Raw genomic sequence first — 25,704 nt, 5'->3', positions numbered from 1 at the left:
TTTTCTGTATGATCTTCACAGTTGCCTTTATATAAGTCGTGTGTTTCATGTCATCCTTGTAGACAAGAGCATTTGTCTAGATCGCCTTCGTTTTTCATTGTCAAGGTAGGTATAATGTAGACGTGCGTGCTCACACTAGTTCTGTTTCAATCGATTGTCAATTGATTTTGAAGTTGTGATAATGAGAGGACAGGTGTTTAAATGATTGAGACAATTTCTGTAACCGCGATTTTTAGGACAGAAGTCCTTCGTGATGTGAAATACTGTTAAAAAGAAGTATAGAATTAAATTACATTATTTTATAATAATAATAATATACTAGCATTTATTATACAGTATTTTGGCTAATATATTTATCATAATTAGTAATGTGCATAACTTGTAACTGCCGTCCTGGTTGGCAGAATATTTAGCTTATCTGCTATCCAGCCAAGAGGCTGCGTGTTCGGATCCCCATGGGCACGGCTGTTTGTGAACGTCCTACCACTGTGTGCATAGGGAGTCTCTGTCCCTACCACTTGTGGCAGAAATCTTCATTCTCAAAACCCTACACGGTACAGTTGACCCCACACGTCTAGTGACGCTAAATGTGAATACTCAACCAACTGTGATTTGTGCAAATTTCTATGTTTTTCTTAATTTGGTATTAAAGATTGTCGAAATTTTTAGAATTAAAGATTGGGATCCACAGTAAAGTTTAATAATAGTAATACGTTAATATCCAAATTTCATTGCTATTTGAAATTCCGATGGACAACGTTTACTCATCCTTGCCAAATGCACTTTAAAAAATATCACAACATCATTTCATTATGTTACCTTTAATACGACCGTAGTTAGTTTCGTATGATGACACAACGGCCGTGAGTCCCTTTTACAGGAAGGTACGGCACCATCTCAAACCCCCCAAATTTTATCCAGGCTCGGAACCGGCATAGGAATCAGGCCTATGGCTGGGTCTTAAGTATTCCTGACTGTAATTCGTGTGTGTTCACGTGGCCAGTTTGCCTGCTTGTGGGATTAAAAACCACAGATAAACTGGCGGAAAAAACCCTGCCCAAGACCGGCTAACTTGGCTGAGGATGATCCTTAAGCTCCTCAGTCGTTAACAGGAATCGAGCCTAGGACACACTCCTTCCCCAGGAATATGGTTGCGAAGCGCATTGCCACTAGGCTAACCTAGCGGACACGACCGTAGTACTATGGATATATACAAAATTCTCTCACTTTGTCACATAATGCCCAAGGCATTATGTTGCCTATGGAAAGAATTATTCGCGACCCAAACGCAAATATTTGTCGTGTTAAAATAACCCATTCAATCATTTGGATAAATTACTCTCTATATTTGTCAAATCGCATCGTATTTCATTTCATATATAAATAACAATATGATGCGCACTGTACATTATATCGTTGTTAAGGCATAATTTAAATCATTTAAAATATTGAGAAGGTCGTTGAATATTTAGACTTAATTATGTTACTTTTATTTTTCAGTGTGCCGTACTCTTGAGACGATGGGTCAATTCACAGTTTGCCTCTTAGTCATTGCGCTTCTGCTTGGCACTGTTCGTGGTGATGACTGGAGAGATGAGGGGATGGAGCGGTGGGGAGATAATGTCGAGGTGAGTCAGTTAATTCAATATTCTATCACTCTACACGTATCAGAGCTGTAACTAGAAAATATGAAACTAAGCGGAAGCCAAAAATACATTCCTCCTCCTAAAACGATAATGCTAAAACAGGTACCACATTAATATGAAAGTATTTCTAGGCTGTTCTAGTCGTACCCAGACATCTTCTGCCTTCCCGGACTTCTACTACATTGACGAGGATGAGTCTATTCGTCATACGTATTGGCTTCAACTTTAAATCCTTCCGATCCTACGAAATTAAATCAGTCTGTAACACATGCCAAATTATTCGATTGACTTCGGATGTCAATGTCTGCGTTCATCTGTGTGCGCGATAGTGGGCAGGGGTCTTGACCTAACTGATATTAAAGTGAGGATGGAAACTTTTGATTTGCTGGAGTAACCATGAGCAATACCTTTCATCTAACAAGAAAAGTGCGATAGATAGAAAATACCAAATCAACATCAGGTATGTGGCCTAAAAATGGTGCGCGATGCAAGAGATAACGAAGAATTGATAGATTTTCACACTGAACTGACGTCCTACAATTCTTGAAATGACTGTGGTTCACATCCAGGGACTTCGATTTGGTCTATCTGAACGCACTGTAGAGAGGACTGGCCCGAGTGAGGTATAATAGCAGATGATCGTTAAGAAGCAGATAAAAATCAGAAGTGGACTAAGAAATGTCAACTTTTGATCCCAGAGGAACTGAGGAAACATAAATTGTGGTTCATATTCTGGTTTTGAAGAAAGATTTCCAACCTTTCTTGGTTGTTCAGAAATGGTTACAGAAACATGAGGAGAACGTTACATTAAGGGACAACTTACTGTCCCTTAATGTCCCTTAATACAACCAGCTCACTGCTAAGTGGACAGCGCTAATCAAAGTGAAAACGGCGAAGATCAACAATCTGGAAGAATGGTTATTCCTGGGGAAGAGTGGGACAATTAAAAACAGAGAGACATTTTGAGTTTTGCTTACAACGTACTGTTTGCAACCATGTTTTATTTTCAGAAATCAAACTACAATTTTAATAGGCAAGAGGAAAAATTAAGTGAAATACAATGCATTATTTTTTTCCGATTTCCCATTTAAAACATAAAATAATGATCGTGTTTGTGGTGTTCAAAATGATAACATAAACGTTTCCCATCGTTAATTACAAGCTAAGATGTTTCGTCAACATCCACTTGCTTCGTGTGTTATAATTAACTACGTTCTTCCTTCTTTTCAGGGTTTCAGTTTTCGCTCTGAAAAGTCTGCTGACTGCGAAGAGAATTGCTGTTCCCCAACAGAGTAAGTGCTTTCATTCCTCGTAGAATCTAATTGTGATAAGAAACTGTTTCTGTTTGTTTGTTTAATTGTTTTTCTGCTTTTATTGAGACATTGACTTTGGAATTTACATTTCCGACTTCTGATTAACGAACATGATTAGGAGTTTGTTTATTCAGCTGAAAGAAAACCATGTTCTTAACTACCATTAATTTTTTTTCTTTTCTCTCTCTCTCTCTCTCTCTCTCTCACACACACACACACACACACACACACTAGTTACAGATCCCGTAATCTTTCCATTGTCAAAACACCTTTGTTGGCAGGTGGATTATCGTGATGAAAGATGATTTTTTTCTTCTGCAAACCGGGTCTTTTCTCACGAATTTTTTCGTCTTGTCTGCTTAAAAGATCGGAATAATATTCCGCGGTTATTGTTTTACCCTTTTCAAGATAAATAATAAACATACCAAAACATCGATGCCTTGACCTTTCCTGCTGATGAAACCGACTTTGTCTTCTTTGGCGCTGAACAACCATCTTCTGTCCACTGTTTGGACTGCTATTTAGATTTTGGTGTGTAATCCAAATCTCATCCGTAGAAATAAATCGACGCAGAATATCAGTTTTATTCTTGTTAAAACGCTCCAAGACTGTTCAGAGATTTTCATGCGAGTGCGTTTTTGATCTGTTGTGAGCAAGCCCGGCAGCCATCTTGCGCAAAGCTTTTTCATATACAATTCTTCATGCAAAATGTATCCTACACGTTCTTTTGAAATGACTATAGTGTCAGCAATTTCATGCACTTTGACTCGCATTTATTCATTTCAACGGATACAGACAACGCTTTTGCTTCAGACAGCAAAGCAAAGCACTTGATCGAATGACTTGCAATTTCACATGGATGCTTATGACAGATTTACCAACTTAGAAAAGAAAATTTTGCCGATAGTGTTGCTATCTATGGTCGAGGTCGAGAACTTTTCATACTACCCTCGTATATCCTAATGCTTCAGACATTTATGATACCAGCACTGCGATAAAAATACAAAGAAACTGGGTGATATATTAAGTAGCATCTGGTTTTAAAACCATGCAACGATTCTAATAGCTGCGGACGGTACATACGTTTACCAAAACAAAAGCTATAGCTTGAGAAACTTTATTGAGCAGCACGTAAGGCTGTGTGATAATGTAGCTCCTTTCAGATGACTCATTTAATGCCATAATAATCAATTGTTTTTGAAAGAAAGTGTGATGAGAATCCAACTAACTCCTGTCCTTTAAGCCCAAATTCACAGTGATCCCATCAGTGGAATTTCTCGTTTAATGAGTTCGACCCCCTCTTTTCCTGTCACCGACAGAACACGATGTGCAGCTATTATTTCGAACCAACAAAAGTGTATCCCTTGTTTCGTATTTCTTCTGTCATTTTTTGGTTTCTAAGATGTGTTTCTTCCAACTCGATTATGACTGAATGGACTTTGATTTTCATTTTCTCTAATAATTCTGGAGAAAATCTGAGTATAGACTTCTCGGTAACGTTATATGACCTCCCCGCTAACCTGAAGTGCAAGTGAAGTGGAGCGTCGTCAGTGTAAAAGCATTTTTTCCTCTCTGTGGGCAATACGTAGTCTGTCATCGCTACAGAAAATCTTCCAAAAAGCCTATTTATACACTGAATCTTGTTTGTATTCGTTTTCAGAACCCGCCTGGCTCAGATGATTGCCGTACAGGATTTTATTGATTACGCTAAAGAAACTCTGCCGAAAAATGCAAGGGACTATTACTTCAGTGGAGCTGACGGACAACAAACACTAAGGGAAAACGTCGTTGCCTACAGCAGGTAAGTAGGTCTCTAAGATATATTTTTGTCTGTCGCCGTTTCGAATTTTCAACCAGTAGATGTCGCTGTGTAATACCAGAGGACTTGAGCATTCTAAGTTTGCATGGTGTGGTTCACCGGATATTTCGAATGCCGTAACTTGAAGGGTATGGATACCAACTGCGATCCAAGAACTGGTGCAATCTGTTGAATAGCTCAGATAACAAAGCACAAAAAAAAAATGAATCCTTGTTTCGCTGTAATCTGTTAAATCTCCTTTCTTCGGTATTCTGATGAGCAACCCAACGTTCCATCCATCTTTCCATTCTTCCTGCATGAGTATTTGGTAAAATGGATGGAGTGTATGTATATATATTAGCTTTTCTTTATTTTTCTGTTGTAAGCTGGTGTTATTCTTATCTTGTATTATTTTTTCTTAATTTCTTTTCTTTCTTCAGTTTTGTCAATATATCCGTTCTTTGTCCCTTCTTCTATTCATTCAGTATTTTTTCTTTCGTTTCCTGTTGTATTTTTAATACCAGTCCATATTTTTTCAATGCTTCTGAATTCTTCATGTTCGTTCTGTCCAGTCTGAGTAAAAACTTCCTACCTATTTTTAACCTTCACAGCATATTTTCTTAATTTCCATATTTTTTAGTTCGTTTATTTTATACATTCTCTTTTTTCCCATTACTTCCTTTATCGTCATTAATCTTATTTCAGTTTCTTGTATTACTAAAAATGGTCTGTATAAGCATCTGCTCCTCTCATTGATCTCAAGTTTAAAAATGATCCTTTCCGTTTTCTTTGTATCATTACATGTCAATTTGGTTATATGTTTTTCCATCTGGTGGTCTCCATGTTATTTGGTTTATGTTTTGTGATTAAAGATGGATTCTTTATTTTCTAATTCATTCGCCATGTAGAAATCCAGTAATATTTCTCCATTTTCATTTATGTATCCCATAAATTTTTTTTCCTATTATCATTTCCTAATTGAGCATTTAGATCTCCCACCATTACTATAATTATTCTAAGATTTGTCATGTATTGTTCTTTGTAATATGTCATAAAATTCATATTTTTCTTATTCATCTCCATTATTACTTGGTTCATATGCATTTACGTTTGTCCCTTTATGGAATCTGAGTTACAACTTGCTCTTATGCATCTCACTGTAACTGGTTCCCATTCTATCATTGCATATTTTGCTTTATTGGACATGATGATTTCCATTCCTTTTGCTGCTCTCTTCTTTGTTTCCAGCATATATTATTGTTTTTCCTGAACTCATCTGAATAAATCTCTGTTCACTTCATCTTCTCACATTTATTCCCAATATTTCAATTTTGTAGTCTTTAATTTTTCACTGTATCGGCTGTGTTTGATACATATGCCTCACATTGCAACATGCAATTAATATTTTTGGCTCCAAATAATTTGTATGTCTCTTGGTTTTTGTTTTGTCTTGTTTTGTTTTGTCTTGTCGAAATTTCTGTTGTATTTGTCAATTCCCTACTTTCATCATAAGAGCTTTCGCTAGACGATATCATTCTCGACAACTTTGTCTTCATTCAGGTTACTTTTTGGTCACATTTTCCTGTTTTCTTGGTTTCCATAGCAAAACACCTTATTACTAGCATCCTATCCTTTAATTATATCCCATATCCCACACTCGTAACCTTCATTTATTTACCCGTGCTTGGGGTGCGGCACGATGTGGCATAGCCGTACAATTTTACGTTATGATACAGACATATGAATATTTCTTATAACGAAATCGGTTGGTTTTCATCCCAAAGTCGTTAATTCCTTCATGGCATTGTAAAATTGAAAACACGTGGCTGTTTATTATTATAATTAAAGTGGTAATTGTTAGAAAAATTTTGCAAACAATAAATGGCAATACGCTTATATTATTCATACCTGAAATATAAATATCGCCTGTCCGGTGGAATGACCTTTAAAATTTAAATTTCGATAGCAATTTTGAAATTTTGGTACAAGATTTAAACAAAATACGAAGATTCTGACTCGATCAACTACTTAATTGTGTAACGATTACACTGCATGATGGGATGGTTGATTTGTTTCCGTTACCCACTTTGAAAATCACTGGATCGTTTGAAAATTGGGAGGAAAGATGAATGTTTGTCATTTATTACAAATAGATCGTTACTGTACAAAAACTGTCCAGAAAAACTGTCAAAGAATGCAAGAATTGTATAAGTGATATTTCTCCTACAGGTACAGGATCAGACCTCGAATTCTCATAGATGTATCAGACCGAGAACTCTCCACGTCTGTGTTGGGCAAACCCATATCCTTCCCTCTCGGAATTGCACCAACTGCTGCCCAGAAGATGGCACATCCTGACGGAGAAATCGGAAGTGCAAAAGGTGAGTTCATAGATTAAAATCTCATAAAGAAACAATCAAACTCATGAGGAATTCTTTCTGGCTCGTATTTCTAATCGTTGAGGATAGTCTAACACGAAATGTAATTTTTGTTTTCTTTTGTTTTGTTCATCAGCTGCGGCAGGGGCAGGAACAGTGATGATCCTCAGCACTCTCTCCACCACTTCCATCGAGGAGGTCGCTAACGCCACCAACGGTACTCTGTGGTTCCAACTGTACGTGTTGAGGGAAAAGAAAATCACTTTAGACTTGATCAAACGCGCAGAGAAAAGCGGCTACAAGGCGCTTGTGATGACAGTGGACGTTCCTCTCTTTGGAAAGAGGAGAGCCGACGTGAGGAACAAATTTTCTCTTCCCAGCCACCTAAAGTAAGAGCACCTCAATAAACCAAGAGCTCCAGCGTAAAATAGATGTACACGTATTTTACGCTAGAGCTTCTTTTCACACATATAGTTCAAGATGAAACTTTGATCGGTAGAAATACTGACCCATTACAAATATTATAACACTTCACTGGTCTTAAATGTAGACCTTTTTGACCCATGGTGATTTTTTTAAACATTTATGTATTGAACATTATAAATGTGTACATTCGGGGAAGGAGCAAATGTCTTCCTACACATTACATTAGAAATTTTTAAAAGAGAACTGTTGGAATGGAGAGTGATAATTGACACTTTTTCTCACATGTTACAAATGTTAACTCTGCAATTCTGCTTGATGCAGTTCGTTACTCACAAGAGGTATTACGAACATTCCAGATGAAATCTGGAATGTTCGTGATACCTCCTCTTTGTGTCTATTGTTCAGGTTTGTCGTTGCTTAGAGAAATTCATCCCAAGATTATCATTTTATGTGCTACACACAAACCAGCAATCAACCTAAATCAAGTCGACAACAAAGTATCCGCTCACAGGGAAGTGGTAAAAAGAAATACCACTAACAAAAAGTTGTTCTTTGTAGGATTTCATACCGTTCCGAATGTGTGTGTGTATACATGGGGCAAAAGCTCATTCTGGTATGAACCTCCTTATTATTTTTTTATATATGCTTGTTCAATAAAGGTCATTGATTGACTCCTTTGTAAAATGCTGCCCAAACGGTAATTTCTTCTGTTCTTCTGCTTCCTTGGGTAGCGCCCACTTCAATTAAGACGCTTTAACACAGTCGATTAGAAATGTTTTTACCTTTGGCCGCTGCAGCCTTAAGAGAAAGATGGTGAGAAGATATCGTAGCATTTCGCCTTGCTAATAGAGTGAGATAGCGGTCTGTTCTGTTCGACGTTAGCCCTCGGGACACCTTGTTTAACGTTTCTCGTCATGGTTCCTCCCTTTCCCGAAACAGTGTTTTAATGTCGAGAAGACTGTTCGCGGCACATTAAGCCAAAATACTATGTTCGTCTGCCTGCAGGTGTCTGTCTTCAAGTCATCCAAGAGTTCGCCATCTCAAAGAATCATCTAAGCGATGATGATTTGCCATCCTGAAGGAATGCGAACCCACTGAGCAAGTCAAAAACCTGGAATTAAGTCAAATGGACGCAACAGGTGTTTTTGAACGATTGAGTCATTTGCATCGTGGGCGACTCGATTGAGAGTGAATATTTCTCTTAGATTCTGGAGCTGTGCAAGCAAGAATACCTATTGTATCATATATTCGCATTAGAAAACACATTTGGAAATAAAGAATCATGAAAGACATTTCGTTCTGTTATTTTGTCGTGCAATGCATTTCTCGAGTTCATATTGTTGTTTGGGAGATCATAAAATCACCCTTGGTTAGGAAGGAATAGCTGTTCACCATTTCCTCCCTTATTTTTAGTAATTACAAAAATTTATTGTAATTAATGAGTAATTACAAAATAAATATTTATCACGACGTTTTTCACTTTTCATATTTTAAACTTTTAACTAGAATTTTAATAGTATTTATTGAAGAATTATTATTATACATTATTATTATTTTATGTAAGTAATATGTTATTTAAATAACCAGTTTGGTGTGAGTTTAATTTTGTATTAAATTCTGGCTTTTTCTTAGTTTTCTTTATTATTATATATTGTACAGGTTTGCCAACTTTCAGGGCACATCCGTAGGCAATGTGCAAGGTGGTTCAGATTCTGTGCTTGCTGAACTCTCGAAGCTGATCGATCCCAGTCTTACGTGGGAGAGTGTAAGATGGCTGAAGTCAGTCACATCTCTTCCAATTGTGCTCAAAGGAATACTTACAGGTAAATAGAAATGACAAATGAAATTGAGGCCTAAAATGACTTATTGCTGCGGAGGTCCGGAACCGGCAGGAGAAAAGGATCGAACCCAGATGTAAATCTTTCATGTGTGTGTGTGTGTGTGTGCGTGCGTGAGTGCAAAATTAAATCATTTTCCCCAGTTGTTGTTTTTAGATATAAAATAATAGCATTAGGGATGAAAGGTCTGCAAAATTACTGAACAAAACACATCTTGTGAGAGCACATATCTCCAAATAATAATAATAAATAAATAAATAACCTGTGAGGCCTCTATCGGTGCTGCCATCTACTGCATAACAAACAAATTAAATTTGGATACTCTGTGCTTGGTTATGTTAACCCCGAAGTTACCGTACAGCAGGGGTCGGGAACCTTTTTGAACCAAAGAGCCATTCCACCAAAAAAAGTAATTAAAACAAAATTTTGGGAGCGGCAACTTCAATTCGGTTTTTCCTGGTGACTCAAAGTTGCAGTTAGTTCAAACTTAGGTAAATTTGTTTTTAATTTAGTGCTTCCAGATATCAAATACCACTTTTATGTTTGCATATAAATTTTTATATGTTCAATAAACAAAACAACATTAAGTTTGATTAAGTTTTTAATCACAAAACATGTTTAAGTATGTATAATATTGCAAAAAAGTCAGAATTTGTATTGCAAAAAGAATTAGTCTGAACAAAAAATACAATAGTATGTATTTTAATAGATATTTGATTGTTTTAATTTAAAATTCACTAGTGAGACTTTTGATTTTGCATCTTCGCAGCCAATTTACTTAAATCTGGATTGTATGTCGTGCACTTTAATAGCAATTCGGTTTTCAAACTTTCATCAGTCAATTTGTTCCTATACCTAGTGTCAATGTAATTCATTGAAGAGAAAAATTGTTCGCAATTGAACGTTGAACCGAAAAGAATCAAAATCCCAAAAGCAAGTCGCTTGGCATTTGAATAATTAGTTGGGAAAGAATTCCAATATTTAAATATAATTTCCTGTGGTGTTTCTTCCACAGTTTCCTCATTTTCTTCCATCTGTGCTACCATTTCCTGGCGTTTTTGTACCCAGAAGCTTTTATTCTGAATTTCCAGAAGCTCTATTTGTAGTTCTGCCATTGATATTCTGGAAAAAGCTTCAATATCTATTCATTTTAAATTGCAATTTAACGGATGTAATATAAATTTCATCATCTCCTGATGTTTTTTAAAATCCTGAAATCTGCTTGTAAATGAATCTAAAATTACAGTAATCATTTCAGCGAATATTTTGCAATCAACTTTTTATTGATTTAAATTCAATCTATATTTTTTTTAGATTTTCAAAATATATAAATTTTTCTTCAGTAACATCTTCGAAAAACACTCTTAGTTTCTGTTCAAAGGTAAGGACTTCCTCTGGTAATTGTAAGGTGTGTTTCCCTTCCCTTGCAACTTCAAATTTAGCTTATTAAAATGTTCTGTCATATCAGACAAAAAACAAAAATTTTGTATCCATTCGGGATTACTGAGAAGTTCCACATGATTTACGGTAAAATTTTTAGTAGTTAAGAAAATTGTTACTTCTTTTAAGTAATAATTTTAGTATAAAAAAACTTTTTAATGCTTTTTCCTCTTGGTAACCATCGTACAGATGTAAATGTCACTAAATCTTTATGTTGACCACAAAAAGTCTGTGATTCAACGCCTGAAATAGGATGAAATTGATCACTGGCACAACAACAACATCCATCACTCTTTTTAGTTGTGGTAAAAATCAAGAAGAATTTGCAACTAAAAGCTTCTTGATGCAAAATGCAATGAAATGAAATAACTCCATGTGGAATATGAGTGGAGTGGAGAATAATTTAACAAACCCCCTTATTTTTCTCAGTCATAAAAGGTGCGCCATCGGTCTCAATGCATACTATATTATTAATATTTATATTTTTATTCCGTAAACTGGTTAGAAGGTTTTCTGAAATATCTTGACCTATAGTGTGTCCTTTAAGTGTTAGCAGATCAAGAAGTTCTTCTCGAATACCGGAAGAAGAACTGATATATTTAGCCATCACGCAGCATTGCGCCATATCAGAAATATCATTTGATTCATCAACCGCAATAAATATAAAATCGGCAGAATTAATAATATCCATAACTTGCATATTTGAAACTTCTGCAGAAATTGTTACAATCCGTTCCTTGACAGTTCTAGCCGAAAGAGCATGCAATTTTTTAGAAATTCACCATCGGAAAAAGGTTTTCCCGCTTTTGCTATTTCAAGGGATAACAAAAAAATTGCTTCAGTAGTATTCGACGAAGATTTCTTCCAAGTTGACAAATTTCTTCGCTGAAGCAATGTTTTCTTTTGTAATTCTTCAATAGCTTTTTTTTCTATTATCACCCTCAGGATATTTTTTACTAAAGTCAAATTGTTTTCCTCGAAAATGTCGTTCGACATTACTTGGTTTGTTATTTTGAAGTCGTAGATGGCAAGTTAAACTTGCAGATTTCCATTTATTTCTATAAATGCAAATTCTCTATCTACATTTTATTGAATCCTCTGTTTTCTTCGATTATTTTTCTTGAACTCATATTAGAAAGGCTATTATCACAAATTTACCTGCAAGTAAAAACACAAATTCAACATAATAACATAATAAAAATTAATTTGTGCATAACATTACCTGACACTAAATTAAACACCACTTTATTACGACAATAAATAAGTTAACTAACCGAATATTTATTTTGACAATTGAAATCCGTATGTATCTACAGGAGAGCCGATCAATTAGTTCAAATTTTCGCCGTGGCGCTAGTTACCTTAGGCAGGGTTAACATTTAGCGGTATTTCAACGTAGTTGCAGTTGTTCATGTCATAAAATTTCATGCTTAACACACGTACATGCATAGTATCTAGCGCCACGAACAGGCCGTATCGAAAAACAATATTTAGTTGTTTGTATTAATTATGTATCTTTTAATTCAATATAAAAGAGCCGCACTTTGTTCAGCCCAGAGCCTCATGCGGCTCCAGAGCCTCCGGTTCCCGACCCCTGCCGCCGTACAGCATGATGCATCAGCGAGTCATGTTTGTTGACAGTAGGCAGTGGGATATAAACGGGAGAAAACTTTTAGAAGACTTATTAGACATATGAAGAGCCAAAGGCTTCAATTCGGCGACATATGACTTGTTTAAGTTAAGGGATATATATCCCATATCGTTTCTTAGCCGAATAGCATGAAACTCTTGGAGTTTCTTATTCGGCTAAGAAACGATATGGGATATATATCCCTTAACTTAAACTTTTAGAAGATGGTTTACATTTTTTCAATCTTTTATGCATTACATTTTAATCAAAAAAAATTTAGTTGAAAAATTTATCAAAATTCTTAGTCAGTAATAATTTAAATAAACAAGGCTCTTTTAATGGGGAATGTTTAGTTAATCACGTGTTTTTGTGCTCAATAATGACACACACACACACACACACACACACACACACACACACACACACACACCGGATTTAAACCTCAAATAGGATGCTAAGGACTTTTATAATAGGTCGTTTCAATTAAAGGCCAGTTTGCAGGTTTTATACAGCGCTGACAGGGCGAACACGTGCAGTTAACAGACATGGTACTCTAGCCTCATAACCTTAGCACAAAGGCGTGTAATGTTGTTTTTTCTTCTCATCTAGCCGAAGACGCTAAATTAGCTGCACAATATGGAGCAGCGGCTATCATTGTGTCTAACCACGGAGGTCGACAGCTTGATGGTGTTCCAGCTACGGTAAGTTGCTTTCTCTTAAACTACTGGAATCATCAATCCTCCCATTCGATATTTTTAAGTGAATTCTATTCCAGAAATGTAAAGCTAATCATATTTTATTTTTATTCAATTATAAGTCGATTTCATAACAAATTTCTTTAATTTCTTATAAAATCTAAGTATATAAATATATGTGTACTTAAATTTTATAAGTACAGGAAAACCTCGCTTAACGCGATTAATTAACCCATCTATCAATGCGCGCTAAGCGAAATAGCGTTAAGCGAATTCAATTAGCAATAGGAATAATAATAATTCATCCATCAGTTAGCCTAAATTTGGAAAATAAAATACAGTATAAGCTATATTTTAGAATAAAATCATCAAAGTTAATTAAACTCAATCGCTTAAATTTTTATTTACTGTCTAAACATCTGATTGAGCTACGTTTTTACAAAAAAAAAAAAAAAAATGGTGCTCGACTTTGTCATCTTGTAAGACAATTTGCGATAGCTGGAGATCGCTTTATCAAGATTTCGTGACTTCGAAGCTTCGTTCCACATCAGGATCAGCATCAAACAAAATTTCCTTACCATACTCAATGTGATTAAATACTAGCTCAAGTTCTTTTGCAGTTTGCTTCTTAGTCGTAACATTCTCTTCTAGTTCGCGCTCCTTTTCTTCTTCTTCATATGCACGCTGTTCTTGTAGTTGAAGGAGATCATTCTCGCTTAACTGTTCTGAATGGGAATCGAGCAATTTTCTCACATCTTCATTATCCAATTCGTTAAATCCAAGTTCTTTCCAATTGTGTTGATTTTTTCAATAAAGTTAGATCTTCGATTTTGCGCACGATAAACTAACATAGACTTGAGTTTAAAGCCTATGTATTGCCTCCTAATAAAAGCGTTAAAATAAAAAATAAAAATAAAATGCGATCTTTAGATACTTTGTATCCTGGTATCAGTTCCAAAAGAGACCAGTTTCGTCGACGTCTAATATTTGCCAATTATCATAATCACCCTCTTGAATTATCCTTTGCAATTCTTGAGGAAACTTTGCTGCACAATCTTTATCAGCACTAGAAGATTCCCCAGTTATTCTTACGTTATGCAGTCCAGTTCGATTTTTAAACGGTCAAGCCATCCTAAACTCGCAGTGAAGCTTTTACATTCCTCTTGAAATTTAGTTTCTTTCAATGAGGTAAAAATATTCAGTGCTTTTGCCTGAATGTTCCCTGTACTAAGAGGTATTCTTTTTTGGTTATAATCCTCAATTCAGAGTCATAGAAGACGCTTCGTAAAAGATACGTAAAAGATACCAAGAAAGTTTATAAGCTTGGTTTTAATCATTTTTTCCCAAGTAAGCCAAGTTTGCGCCTGAAGTATTTTCAGGTCTGAGGCAACTCGTGGTAAAGGTGGCATAAGCTCTGATCACCTGCCTAAGTATCCCGTAATAAGAAGCATAATACAAAACTCAGACCCTGAAAATACTTCAGGCGAAACCTTGGCTTATTTGGGAAAAAAATATTAAAACCAAGTATATTTTTTTTTGGTATCTTTATTATATATATATATATATATATATATATATATATATATATATATATATATATATATATATATATATATATATATATATATATATATATATATATATATATATATGAATGATCATTAACTTGGTTAACATACATAGTTTTTAAAAGAATTGAATGACTAGAACCGAGATTTAAGTAAAAAGATTTTAATATTAAAACACTACTAGTTTCGGCTTGTAACAGTCTTTATCAGGTGACATCAAAAAGAAAGGGAAAAGAAAAAAAAACACACTAAAACACTGAAGCTTAAATAAACTATGAACAACATAGAGAGTCTTTATACATATTTGATATTAAAACGTTGTGGTTGTATTTAAAGCTGTTCTTTCGTTTGTTGGGAAAGTACGTGCTAGTAGCATCTCGTGAACGCCAGTACATGATTACAGCTGAATGACAATCTGGGAGGCTGTAGCTCAAGTTATTATTTCGATGAACAGGATTGAAGATGATTTCCCTAGATTCTACGATTTTTCTCTCTATAAATTAGCAAAAGTTCTAAGAAAATACAATATCAGAACTTTGTTTACTCCACTTCCAAAGATCCGTTCCTTAATTAGCCATCCAAAACCTTGTCATCATCAACTCAAATACCCTGGTGTATATAAAATATTGTGTGATTGCAATATTCCTTATTTCGGGCAGATAGACAAATCTGTCGAATTGCGTATGGAAGAACACGAGGGACATCACTTACAAGAGACAGCGAGCCAGTGCATTATCAAGTCATATCCTTTTCTCGACTAATCCTAATGTTGAAAACCAAAGTCACAAAGTCTGCTGGGAAAAATCTACTAACATCTTCCATTGCAATGATGAACTACAGAAAAAAATCGTAGAATCTATGGAAATCATCTTCAATCCTGTTCATCTAAATAATAACTTGAGCTACAACCTCCCAGATAGTCATTCAGCTGTAATCATGTACTGGCGTTCACGAGATGCTACTAGCACGCACTTTCCCAACAATACAACAAACGAAACTTCTTCTTCTTCTTCTTCTTCTTCTGCAGCTTCTCCCACTTAAGTGGGGTCACTGTTTCTTATGAGTCTCCTCCACACCTTCCTGTCTTGGGCTGTCACCACATCCAAGTTCTTCATCTTCAAGTCCTCTTCTACCAGCTCCCTCCATCTCTTCTTTGGCCGCCCACGCTTCCGCCTTCCTTGCACATCCATCTGCATGACCCTTCTTCCCACATATTCGTCCTCCCTCCTCATCACATGACCAAACCATCTCAACCTTGCCTCCTGTATTTTCGCTCCTAAGTTCGTAACTTTCACTGTTCCCCTGACATAGTCATTTCTCAGATGATCCTTTCTGGTCACACCGCACATCCACCTAAGCATTCTCATCTCTGCTACTTCCATCCTGCTAATGTTATTTTTCCTCAGGGCCACAGTTTCTATAGCATATGTCATAGCTGGCCTCACTACTGTCCTATAAATTTTGCCTTTCAGATTGATCGGCACCCTCTTATCACATAACACTCCAGCCATCTCCCTCCAGTTCCTCCAACCTGCTTGTATCCTGCATCCCACTTCCTTCTCACCTCCTCCATCTTCTTCCACTGTCGAACCTAAGTATCTAAAGTCTCTCACCTTCCTGATGACATTTCCTTCCAGCTCCAGGTCTGACTCCTGGCCACCGCCCACTGCGCAACACATATACTCTGTCTTACTTCTGCTCAGTCTCATACCTCTCTCTTCCAGTACTTTTCTCCATCTTTCCAGTTTAGTTTCCGCTTCTTCTCTTGAATCTACACACAGCAAGATGTCATCTGCATACAACATTGTCCAAGGTGCATCTTCTCTCACCTCCTCTGTTACCACCTCCATCACAATATTAAACAGAAACGGACTTAATGCTGACCCTTGATGCAAGCCAACTGTTACTTGAAAACTTTCTGTCTGTCCCAAACAGGTCCGAACACTTGTCTTCACATTTCTGTACATTTCCTGCACCAACCTGACATATTTCTCCGGCACCTTCTTCTCCCTCAGACACCTCCAGACTTCTTGCCTTGGCACTCTATCGTATGCTTTCTCCAGATCAATAAATACCAGATGTAGCTCCCTTTGTTTCTCTCGATATTTTTCCATCATCTGTCGTAACCCAAAGATAGCATCTGTTGTTGATCTACCAAGCATGAAGCCAAATTGTTCCTTTGCAATCTCCACCTCCTCCCTCAATGTACCATCAAGAATCCTTTCTAGGATCTTCATTGTGTGGGACATCAACTTTATTCCTCTGTAATTTTTACAGTCTTGTGCATCCCCTTTACCCTTGTAGATGGGAACAAGAGTACTCTCCCTCCATTCCTCGGGTATATTTTCCTGTTGGCAAACTTTCATGAACAGGTCCCAGAGCAGGTCAATTCCCTCTTCCCCCAGTGCCTTCCATGCCTCCACTGGAATTCTGTCGGGGCCCACCGCTTTTCCATTCCTCATCCTCTTCATGGCCTCCGTCACTTCCATTCTACTGATGTTCTGCACCATCCCCTCAGAAGGCTGCCCATCTCCTCTGTGAGTCCTTGCATTTTCCTCATTCAGAAGTCCCTCAAAGTATATTTTCCATCTGTTTCTTATGTCCACATCCCTCCATAATACTCTTCCTTCAGCATCAAATACAACAAACGAAACAACAGCTTTAAATACAACTAGAATGTTTTAATGTCAGTTATGTATAGACTCTCTATGATGTTCATAGTTTATTTAAGTTTCAGTGTTTTAGTGTTTCTTTTTGATGTCACCTGATGTAGGCTATTACAAGCCGAAACTAGTAGTGTTTCGGCTTGTAATTAAAATATTAAAACCTTTTTACTTAAATCTCGGTTCTAGTCATTCAATTCTTATATATATATATATATATATATATATGTTAAAGATACCAAGCAATTTTAAACCTGGTTTTACTCCATTTCCCAAGTAAGCAAACAGACTAAAAGTCAAGTTTGCGCCTGCAATTGATGCAAGTCTAACTGATCCCACAGGTAGTGCAGGAACAGGGCAACTCGTGGCAAAGGTGGAACAAGCTCCGATCACTAATCTTAATATTTACCTTTAATGCCAAAACACATCTCCAAGAAGGGGATGTATGATGTTTTGTATTAAAGGCAAGGGGCACTACCCAGACCGGTTTCGACCTTTATTGAGGTCTCGTCAGTGGGAGCTAGGCTTAGAAATACCAAGATTTAGTAATACAGAGCTTGTAAGTATTTCGCCAAAACAAGTTACCATAAGGTGTTTTCGAAACCGGTCTGGGTAGTGCCCCTTGCCTTTAATACAAAACATCATACATCCCCTTCTTGGAGATGTGTTTTGGCATTAAAGGTAAATATTAAGATTAGTGATCGGAGCTTGTTCCACCTTTGCCACGAGTTGCCCTGTTCCTGCACTACCTGTGGGATCAGTTAGACTTGCATCAATTGCAGGCGCAAACTTGACTTTTAGTCTGTTTGCTTACTTGGGAAATGGAGTAAAACCAGGTTTAAAATTGCTTGGTATCTTTAACATATATTTATACCCAAGGTAAAAATACTTTCTACATATATATATATATATATATATATATATATATATTTCAAAAAATAGATTTAATGACTCCAAGACCGAGATAACATATAAAGATTTTAATGATAAATACTACTAGTTTCGGCATATGTTATCTCGGTCTTGGAGTCATTAAATCTATTTTTTGAAATGTATAACAACCGAGTAAAAACTAATCGCCACATATATATATATATATATATATATATATATATATATATATTATTTTTTTTTTCCAGATCGAAGTCCTTCCCGAAGTTGCTAATGCCGTGAAAGGTACGAAAGTCGAGGTTTATCTGGATGGAGGGATTCGTAATGGAACCGACATATTTAAGGCTTTGACACTGGGAGCGAAAGCTGTGTTTATTGGCACACCAAACCTATCAGGACTTGCACACAGTGTAAGCATCATTATTATTTTATTATTATTATTATTATTATTCAGTAATTCAGAAATAGGTCGAAGGATTTCTGCTATTCCATGACGCTGCACTGCTTCTTCAGAACTACTTCAAATCAGAAAACTGAACAAATGCGTCTAAAATTACCAATCAGTATTTGTACACGTGCTTGCAATCATTTCAAACGGAAACAATTAACGATGCTTAGAGCAATGATCCTTTCTCAAGCGGATGTACATTTTGAGTAAGAAGTCCTTAGACAGGAAATCATAGCGCGTAAGAATAAGTCCAATTCCTTTTATATCCGGACAATTACAATTAGACATATTTATGTCAAACGAAAACCGACGTTATTGCAATTCCAAGACGAAAAATCTATTCATTATTACGGAGCTCCGTTCTGTGAAGGATAAGATCGAATATGATCACTGTAATCCCTGGAGAGCTTTCATTGAGCCTCCTAAACTATTCAGGTTTTCCTTTGCACTTAAGGATTTTATAGTGCGTGAATAATGTGAATAAGGTTAATATCATTTTTATCATACGGGTATCTCCATGGAGTCAGAAGACTCATCGCGCAAAACTGTCCACACAACACCTATCATACCTCTTCTTGAACTTATTTACAGAAGAAGCACTCAAAACTGAGTCAGAAACACATTTCATTCATTCCCCACTCTTCAATCGAAAATTCTAGTCCTCACGCCCTTGTTACTCACACTCTTACTTAATTTCCAGGGATGACCGCTTGTTCTTCCACCCCTATCCCGCTGCTGAAATATTTCCCCTGCATCAATCTTATAAAAACCTTTTCGTAACTTCAATGTTTCTATCGTATCCCCTCTTCTCTTCTATTAACTAACGGCTGGAATTCACAAACTTTCAATCTATCGACGTATGAAGCATTCTTCACGCCACTCACCAACTTGGTCGCTCCTCTCTGTAACTTTTCTACCACTTCCTCATCTTCAAGGCGATCAGACCTGAGCACAGATCCAGATGTAGACGTATCAACGCCTTATAAAAAGGAATAATAACTTCTCTATCTCTGTTGTTAGTGTGTTTTTCAATAATCAAGGACACCTTAGCAATATGTCCTCTGAACGTCAACTCCCTATCCACTAACACTCCCAACTCCCTAGCTCCATCAATCTCCTGGCGTACAGTTCCATCAATGTGGTACAGAGTTGATAAATTTTTTACTCCCTAAATGCATAGCTTTACAGTTTTCCACACCGAACTGTCATCCATTACCTTTTACCATTTTGCCAGCTTATTTAAATCATCCTGCAAGCTCTCTACATGAGCTTGGTTAATTATTGCGCTACCCACCTTTGCGTCATTAGCAAACAACTGAATATCTCCCTTCAAGTCATCTCGTATATCATTTATGTACAAATTAAACAATAATGGACCAAGCACAGAGCCTTGAGGCACACCACTGGTCACCTGCTTCATCCTGTGCTCTGCTCCTTAATACATTACTTTTTAGTATCTGTCCGAGAGCCATTCTCTTATCCATATCACCAGTTTAATATCCATCCCCATTTGTTCAAATTTGCGTAATTGTATTCCAAGGGATATCCCGTCAAAAGCCTTAGAAAAATCCAGAAGTATCACTGTTTAACCATCCCTTTGTCCAAGTCAGTTGTCACTCTATTATAAAAAGTTAATAAATTACTAAGGTAAGACCGACCTTTAACAAAGCCGTGTTAGTCCCCATAGAGTATCTTATCCACCCTTTGTCTTTAACCAACTTTTCAAATACTTTTATCATCACTCCCGAGATAGCGATTGGGCTGAAATTTTCTACAGCAGTCTTAGCGCTTCGTTTAGGTAAAATATCTATTTTACCTTCCTTCCACTCCCTAGGGACATACCGGAGTCCAAATTAAATAGCCAAGCAAGAGGTGTTGGTAATTGCTTTGCACTTTCACGTCATACTCGAGTTGACATTCCATCCAAACCTACAGCAGTATTTGCATTTAAATTCTTCAGTGGCCTGGTTGGCCGAGTGGTCAACCAGGCCATTAGCGTGTCCGCTCTCCAGCCAAGAGGCTGCGGGTTCGAATCCCGCCATGGACATGGATGTTTGTAATTGTCCTATAAACTTTGTGTGGAAAGGAATCTGCGACCCTACCATCTCTTCTAGCAAAATACATTATTGCCAAAACCATGTGAGGTACGACAGTGACCATATGGTGTCTGCGAATGTCAAATGTGAAAATTTTTATTATTATTTGATATCCTAAGTACCTCTGGTTCATTAACTTAAATTCTCAAAGCAGTTATTGCAACCGAAGATACAGAAATATTCTCGCTCGGGTGATAGATTTTTGAAAGGTGGTCACCCAGTAACTCTACTATTACATCTGATTCAATCACCTCGATACCATCAGCACCCACTAAGGTTATCCTTCCGAAGGCATTCTCCATTTTACATGCCCGGTAACGGAAGAATTCTTTGGAATTTCCTTCCTTACTAGGCTGGTAACCTTTCTGACCTGACTTTGTGCTGATCGTGAGTTTGCTGATCACCTTTCCCCTTGTAAATCCTCCATAATATTTTCTTTTTTTGCAGATCAAGCCTAATACTACTACTCATCCATCTAACACCTACCTTGTTAATCTTCCTCACCATGGGCATACATTCTGATATTGCTTCCCTTAGATAACCGCTGATTATATTCCTACTAACATCTTTTCCCTGCAATTTCAATGTTTTATACCATGGAATGGCTCTGTAAGCTTCTCCCGAAGCTTGTGCTAATTACCTAACCCGTATATATCCCTTCTTAAGAGAGAAATCCATAAATTTTGCAACCTCATAAGTCGGTACCACATGATCACCAATCGGAGTTAACGTGGACACCTTACTCGTGCATATGCCTTCTGAACCTATGACGAGATCCAACACTCTCGCACCACAGTCCCTTCAGTTGATCATTTTAATCTTTTAGTATTTAATTAACCAAAGAAAATTATTAATTTCATATAAAACTCGAGTGCAAGTTATATGCTAAATTAAACTGCTTAAAAATGTAATACAAATTAAAAGAATCTAGTAATCTTTCATGAAACGCTTTTATTTATCAACATAACTTTCATTTAATTTTTCATTTAATTATTAACTCTCCTTTCTGCCAATACTTCTTAGAAGCACTTTGAGAATTTCTTTTCATGGAATATTTACAAGATACGCCAATGAAATAAAAAAAAAGCTAAAAATGACTAGTCGACACGATACATATGCCAATCAGAATAGATCTTAACTGCAAATGTCTCGATGATGATTGAAAAGACCTGACTTTAATTATCATAGTGGCTTTTCAGCTAAGAGGTGAGTTAGTCGAACTGATACGGAGGTAGCAGAGCTACCTCCGGAAATTCGTTTTTTTCCCCTTCTACAAAAAGCAACAAATGAGTCCGAAAAGATACTCGAATAACAGAATTCACTCTTCTCATGAATCCAGTTGCTTTGCAGTATTAATATGTACGAGCAGTTAATGTGAGAAGTTTGAAATTCTGCTTCATTTGACAGAAGCGATTCGGGGAAAGAGGTGAGTGTCGAAAGAAAGATTCAATGAAGTGTACGACCAATTATGAACTAGAGGTTTAATGAAATTTGAAACGCAAAAATAAACACTGCACTTTTTAAATCTCTCCTTACTGTATGTCAGTTATGAATACATCCGTATTGTAGAAAACTGTGAAATCATCTACTACATCTTTCTCTCTATCTAGGGAGAAAAAGGATCCAGAAAAGTTCTCGAGATTTTTAGGAAAGAATTTGATACTGCTATGGCACTTTCAGGTAATTCATTGATGTAGTCTCTCTCTCTCTCTCTCTCGGGTGTGTGTGTGTGTGTGTGTGTGTGTGTGTGTGTGTGTGTGTGTGTGTGTGTGTGTGTGTGTGTGTGTGTGTGTGTGTGTGTGTGTGTGTGTGTGTGTGTGTGTGTGTGTGTGTTGACCAGAAATGCAAGATTATTGAATAATATGTTTTTATTATTTGAAGCTGACCAATATCTTGGTGAAGCAGAATGTTGTTTAAATGCCTGTTCTATTACTAAATACTCAATGGAGTTAATTTGCCCTTTCTTCTGTTTTGTGTTTTAGGTAACATCAAGGTAAAAGATATTACCGCGGATCAAGTAGTTCGAGAGAGTTATTACAGCCACTTGTGGCAACCCATCTAGAGAGGGGAGAAGCACTTTCTGTTCTCAGAAGAGGAAGGAAACAAGACAAGTCAATTTGTCGGATTTCCTTTTAATTTGTTACGAAATAATAAATACCTAAAAGGTAGCAGTTTTAATTATTGAATTCTGTGCCTTGTGTTTAATTTAAATCTCTCTCTCTCTCTCTCTCTCTCTCTCTCTCTCTCTCTCTCTCTCTCTCTCTCTCTCTCTCTCTCTCTCTCTCTCTCTCTCACACACACACACACACACACACACACACTCGGATACAGTGTCGTAAAAATATTAGAACATAAAGAAAAACGCACAGTATTTAGTATCCCATAATTCGCCTTTAGTGTGTAATCCAGCCCATCGTGTACATGGAACAGATTTGTAGAAATGGAAGGGTCCTTCATTTTAATTATTCTCTGTTGCATACAGGGCCAGATTAAGACCTATAGCGGCCCTAAGCACTTAAAAGATTTTGGTGCCCCATGTATATGTAATTCAAAATATAAACAATAATAAACCAAAAATGAATTTTTATTTTTCAAAATGAAACAAAACTTATGGTAAGATGGAAAATAATGTTTATTTTTGTATACTTAAACTTTATTTAGATTTGAAAAGTTTTATCCAACTTTTTTTAATTGCAAAGTCTTTGATCAAATCCTCAAAATTAATCTTACGTAAACACATCTGCTTCTCTACTTAGTCGAGATAAGGCATTCAACCTGCCTTCTTGCATAGTTGTTCTGATGGGATTTTTAATGTACTTCAACTGAGAAAATGAACGCTCAGCTGAACAATTTGTGACCATTAATGTTAAAAATATACGAAAGGCAATGTCTACATTTGGAAAGGCACACTCAATATTGTCTTCTACAATTATTTTATAAAGTTCAGCATGACTGAATCTTGTTTTTACATTTTTTGTTGCGCTGAACTTATGGCACACATATGAGTGAAACTGCTGAAGCTCAGCTGAGAAATTAGGGTTCAAGTCCTCTGGGTAAGCATCGATCAGCTTTTGACAACACTGAGAATACTTTTCAATTTCAGTAGATGATGAAGTCACTGAAGTAGCATTATGTGGCACATCACTTAGAAAAGAAAATATCTCTGATATTTCTTTGTATATATCTCTACTCTTCTTTTCGTCTCAGTTTCAAGTTTGTCAACAATTGTGTAAAAGGTGGTGATACGAAATTTATCTCTGGCATTCAGATATACTTCTGGAGCATCTCCGTCATTGGGTACCTTCTTTCCGATACGTTTGAGAGTTTGAGCTGCCTTGTAATCAGCATGTTTGTAGCTGCTTCATATCTTTCAAATTCATTTCGTGAAGTGCACAATTGGTCAGCTAATGATCCATACAGAGCTGCACATGTTTTTAAGTTGACATCCTCATTCTGTAGAACTTGGTTCACTCTATGAAACGTTTGCAAAATCTCATCCCAAAAGTTCGACATAAAAACGAATTCTAGCTCTTGCATCTTATTTGCAATATTATCTGCTTCTCTTCTAGTGTCTCCCTTCTGTGACTAGTTTTCGGCTATACAGTCTAACGCTTCTAAAATTTGAAGGAAAGATTTCAAAATTGCTGCTGTTACCATAGCATGTGCCTCCCATCTGGTATCAGAGGGATTTTAAGACATTTTCATTTCCAATACAACCTTTAGGAATTGTCCACCGGCTAGTGGAGGCTGAAAAAAAGGTATAGAGCAACCGCACTATAAAGAAGAAATTAACCGCCTCTTGACAGCAGTCAACAGCACTTCGGCCTACCGAATTTAGTGAATAAGCTGCACAGGGCACATATATAGCAAACTTGTTTGTAACCGCCAGACATGTTAGCAGCGTTCTCATAAGACTGACCCCTACATTTTGATTTGAAAAGTTTAGCTGACAAACTTTACGTAAGTACTGCAACACCTCATTTGCGATTTCTTCACCGGTATGGCTTTTCATTTCCAGAAAGGTTAAAAAACGTTCAATAGACTGTCCACCTTGTAAGTACCTAAGTACAATACTTAACTAATCGATATGTGACAGATCTGATGTTGAATCAACTGACAAACAAAAAAATAACCAGAAGATTTTACTTCATCAACAATAAGCACGTGCACCTTTTGAGCCATCAGGTGAATGAGTTCCTCACAGGTGGCTTTGGACAGATAAGAAGGATTTCCTTTGCCACAATTTCCATATTTCGCAATGTGACCTGCTAGAAATGGATCAAACTGACATGAGCTCAAGCAGCCCTAAAAAGTTCCCATTTTGCAATGATCCAAATCTTTCTTCTGTTCCTCGAAAAGTCAAGCCGTTCAGCTAATCTACGAATAACAGCTATGACACGCCTTAAGACATGTAATCACACTCTTCCTGAATTTGTTTTTCCAACTGTTGCCAAAACCCTACACCTTGTCTGAGAGTTAAGTATGTTAGCATAGCGTCTCGGTGATTAGTGCTGTATTCATGTTGATCAATTACAATAGTATTTCGCGTCAATGAACCCTTCTCTTGTAACAAAATGTGAGAAATATTTAGGAGCAAACAAAACAATAAACTGATCCCATTGATGCTGAATACAATAACCAATCCCTCTTGTATTCCTCACCATTGGCTTTTGTCCCAACAAAAAGTTTCTGCGAACAGTATCTTACAGGTTTGCCACTACTGAAATGTTGGCAAGACTTGTCAAATGGCCCATTGTGGTGTTGATAGTCACTGGGTCCACAAGCAGTCCAATAAGCCACGTCATCAGTAGAGAAATCAAGCCACAATCCTGGATATTTTGCTATATTTACTTCATCTTTTGCAGACTGAATCA

General features: G+C 36.7%; 1 protein-coding gene across 1 annotated transcript; it reads left to right on the top strand.

Moving 5' to 3' along the window:
• LOC150097156 (uncharacterized) lies at positions 1–23,016 on the top strand. The gene is made up of 11 exons (XM_090406897.1): positions 1–105; positions 1,501–1,628; positions 2,877–2,938; positions 4,620–4,760; positions 6,987–7,138; positions 7,272–7,524; positions 9,221–9,384; positions 13,079–13,170; positions 18,535–18,696; positions 22,441–22,510; positions 22,813–23,016. The coding sequence occupies exons 2-11, from the start codon at positions 1,521–1,523 to the stop codon at positions 22,890–22,892; spliced, it is 1,284 nt and encodes a 427-aa protein (XP_090263023.1). The 5' UTR covers positions 1–105; positions 1,501–1,520; the 3' UTR covers positions 22,893–23,016.
• The last annotated feature ends 2,688 nt before the right edge of the window (positions 23,017–25,704 follow it).

This window comes from Typopeltis vanoorti, chromosome 17 (genome assembly GCF_054136105.1).
Source record: "Typopeltis vanoorti isolate ZY-2024b chromosome 17, IOZ_Tvanoo_1.0, whole genome shotgun sequence".
NCBI classification, from domain to species: domain Eukaryota; kingdom Metazoa; phylum Arthropoda; class Arachnida; order Uropygi; family Thelyphonidae; genus Typopeltis; species Typopeltis vanoorti.
Note: the sequence above shows the minus strand (reverse complement) of the source record. Positions and strands in the feature narration are given on the sequence as shown.

What these genes read in the sequence shown, in the direction of transcription:
- LOC150097156 (XM_090406897.1), top strand. Translation starts at nt 1,521, where the DNA reads ATGGGTCAATTCACAGTTTGCCTCTTAGTCATTGCGCTTCTGCTTGGC. An exon ending in AACGTCGTTGCCTACAGCAG is followed by an intron (nt 4,761 to 6,986) that starts GTAAGTAGGTCT and finishes TTTCTCCTACAG; the next exon opens with GTACAGGATCAGACCTCGAA. An exon ending in AGAAATCGGAAGTGCAAAAG is followed by an intron (nt 7,139 to 7,271) that starts GTGAGTTCATAG and finishes TTTGTTCATCAG; the next exon opens with CTGCGGCAGGGGCAGGAACA.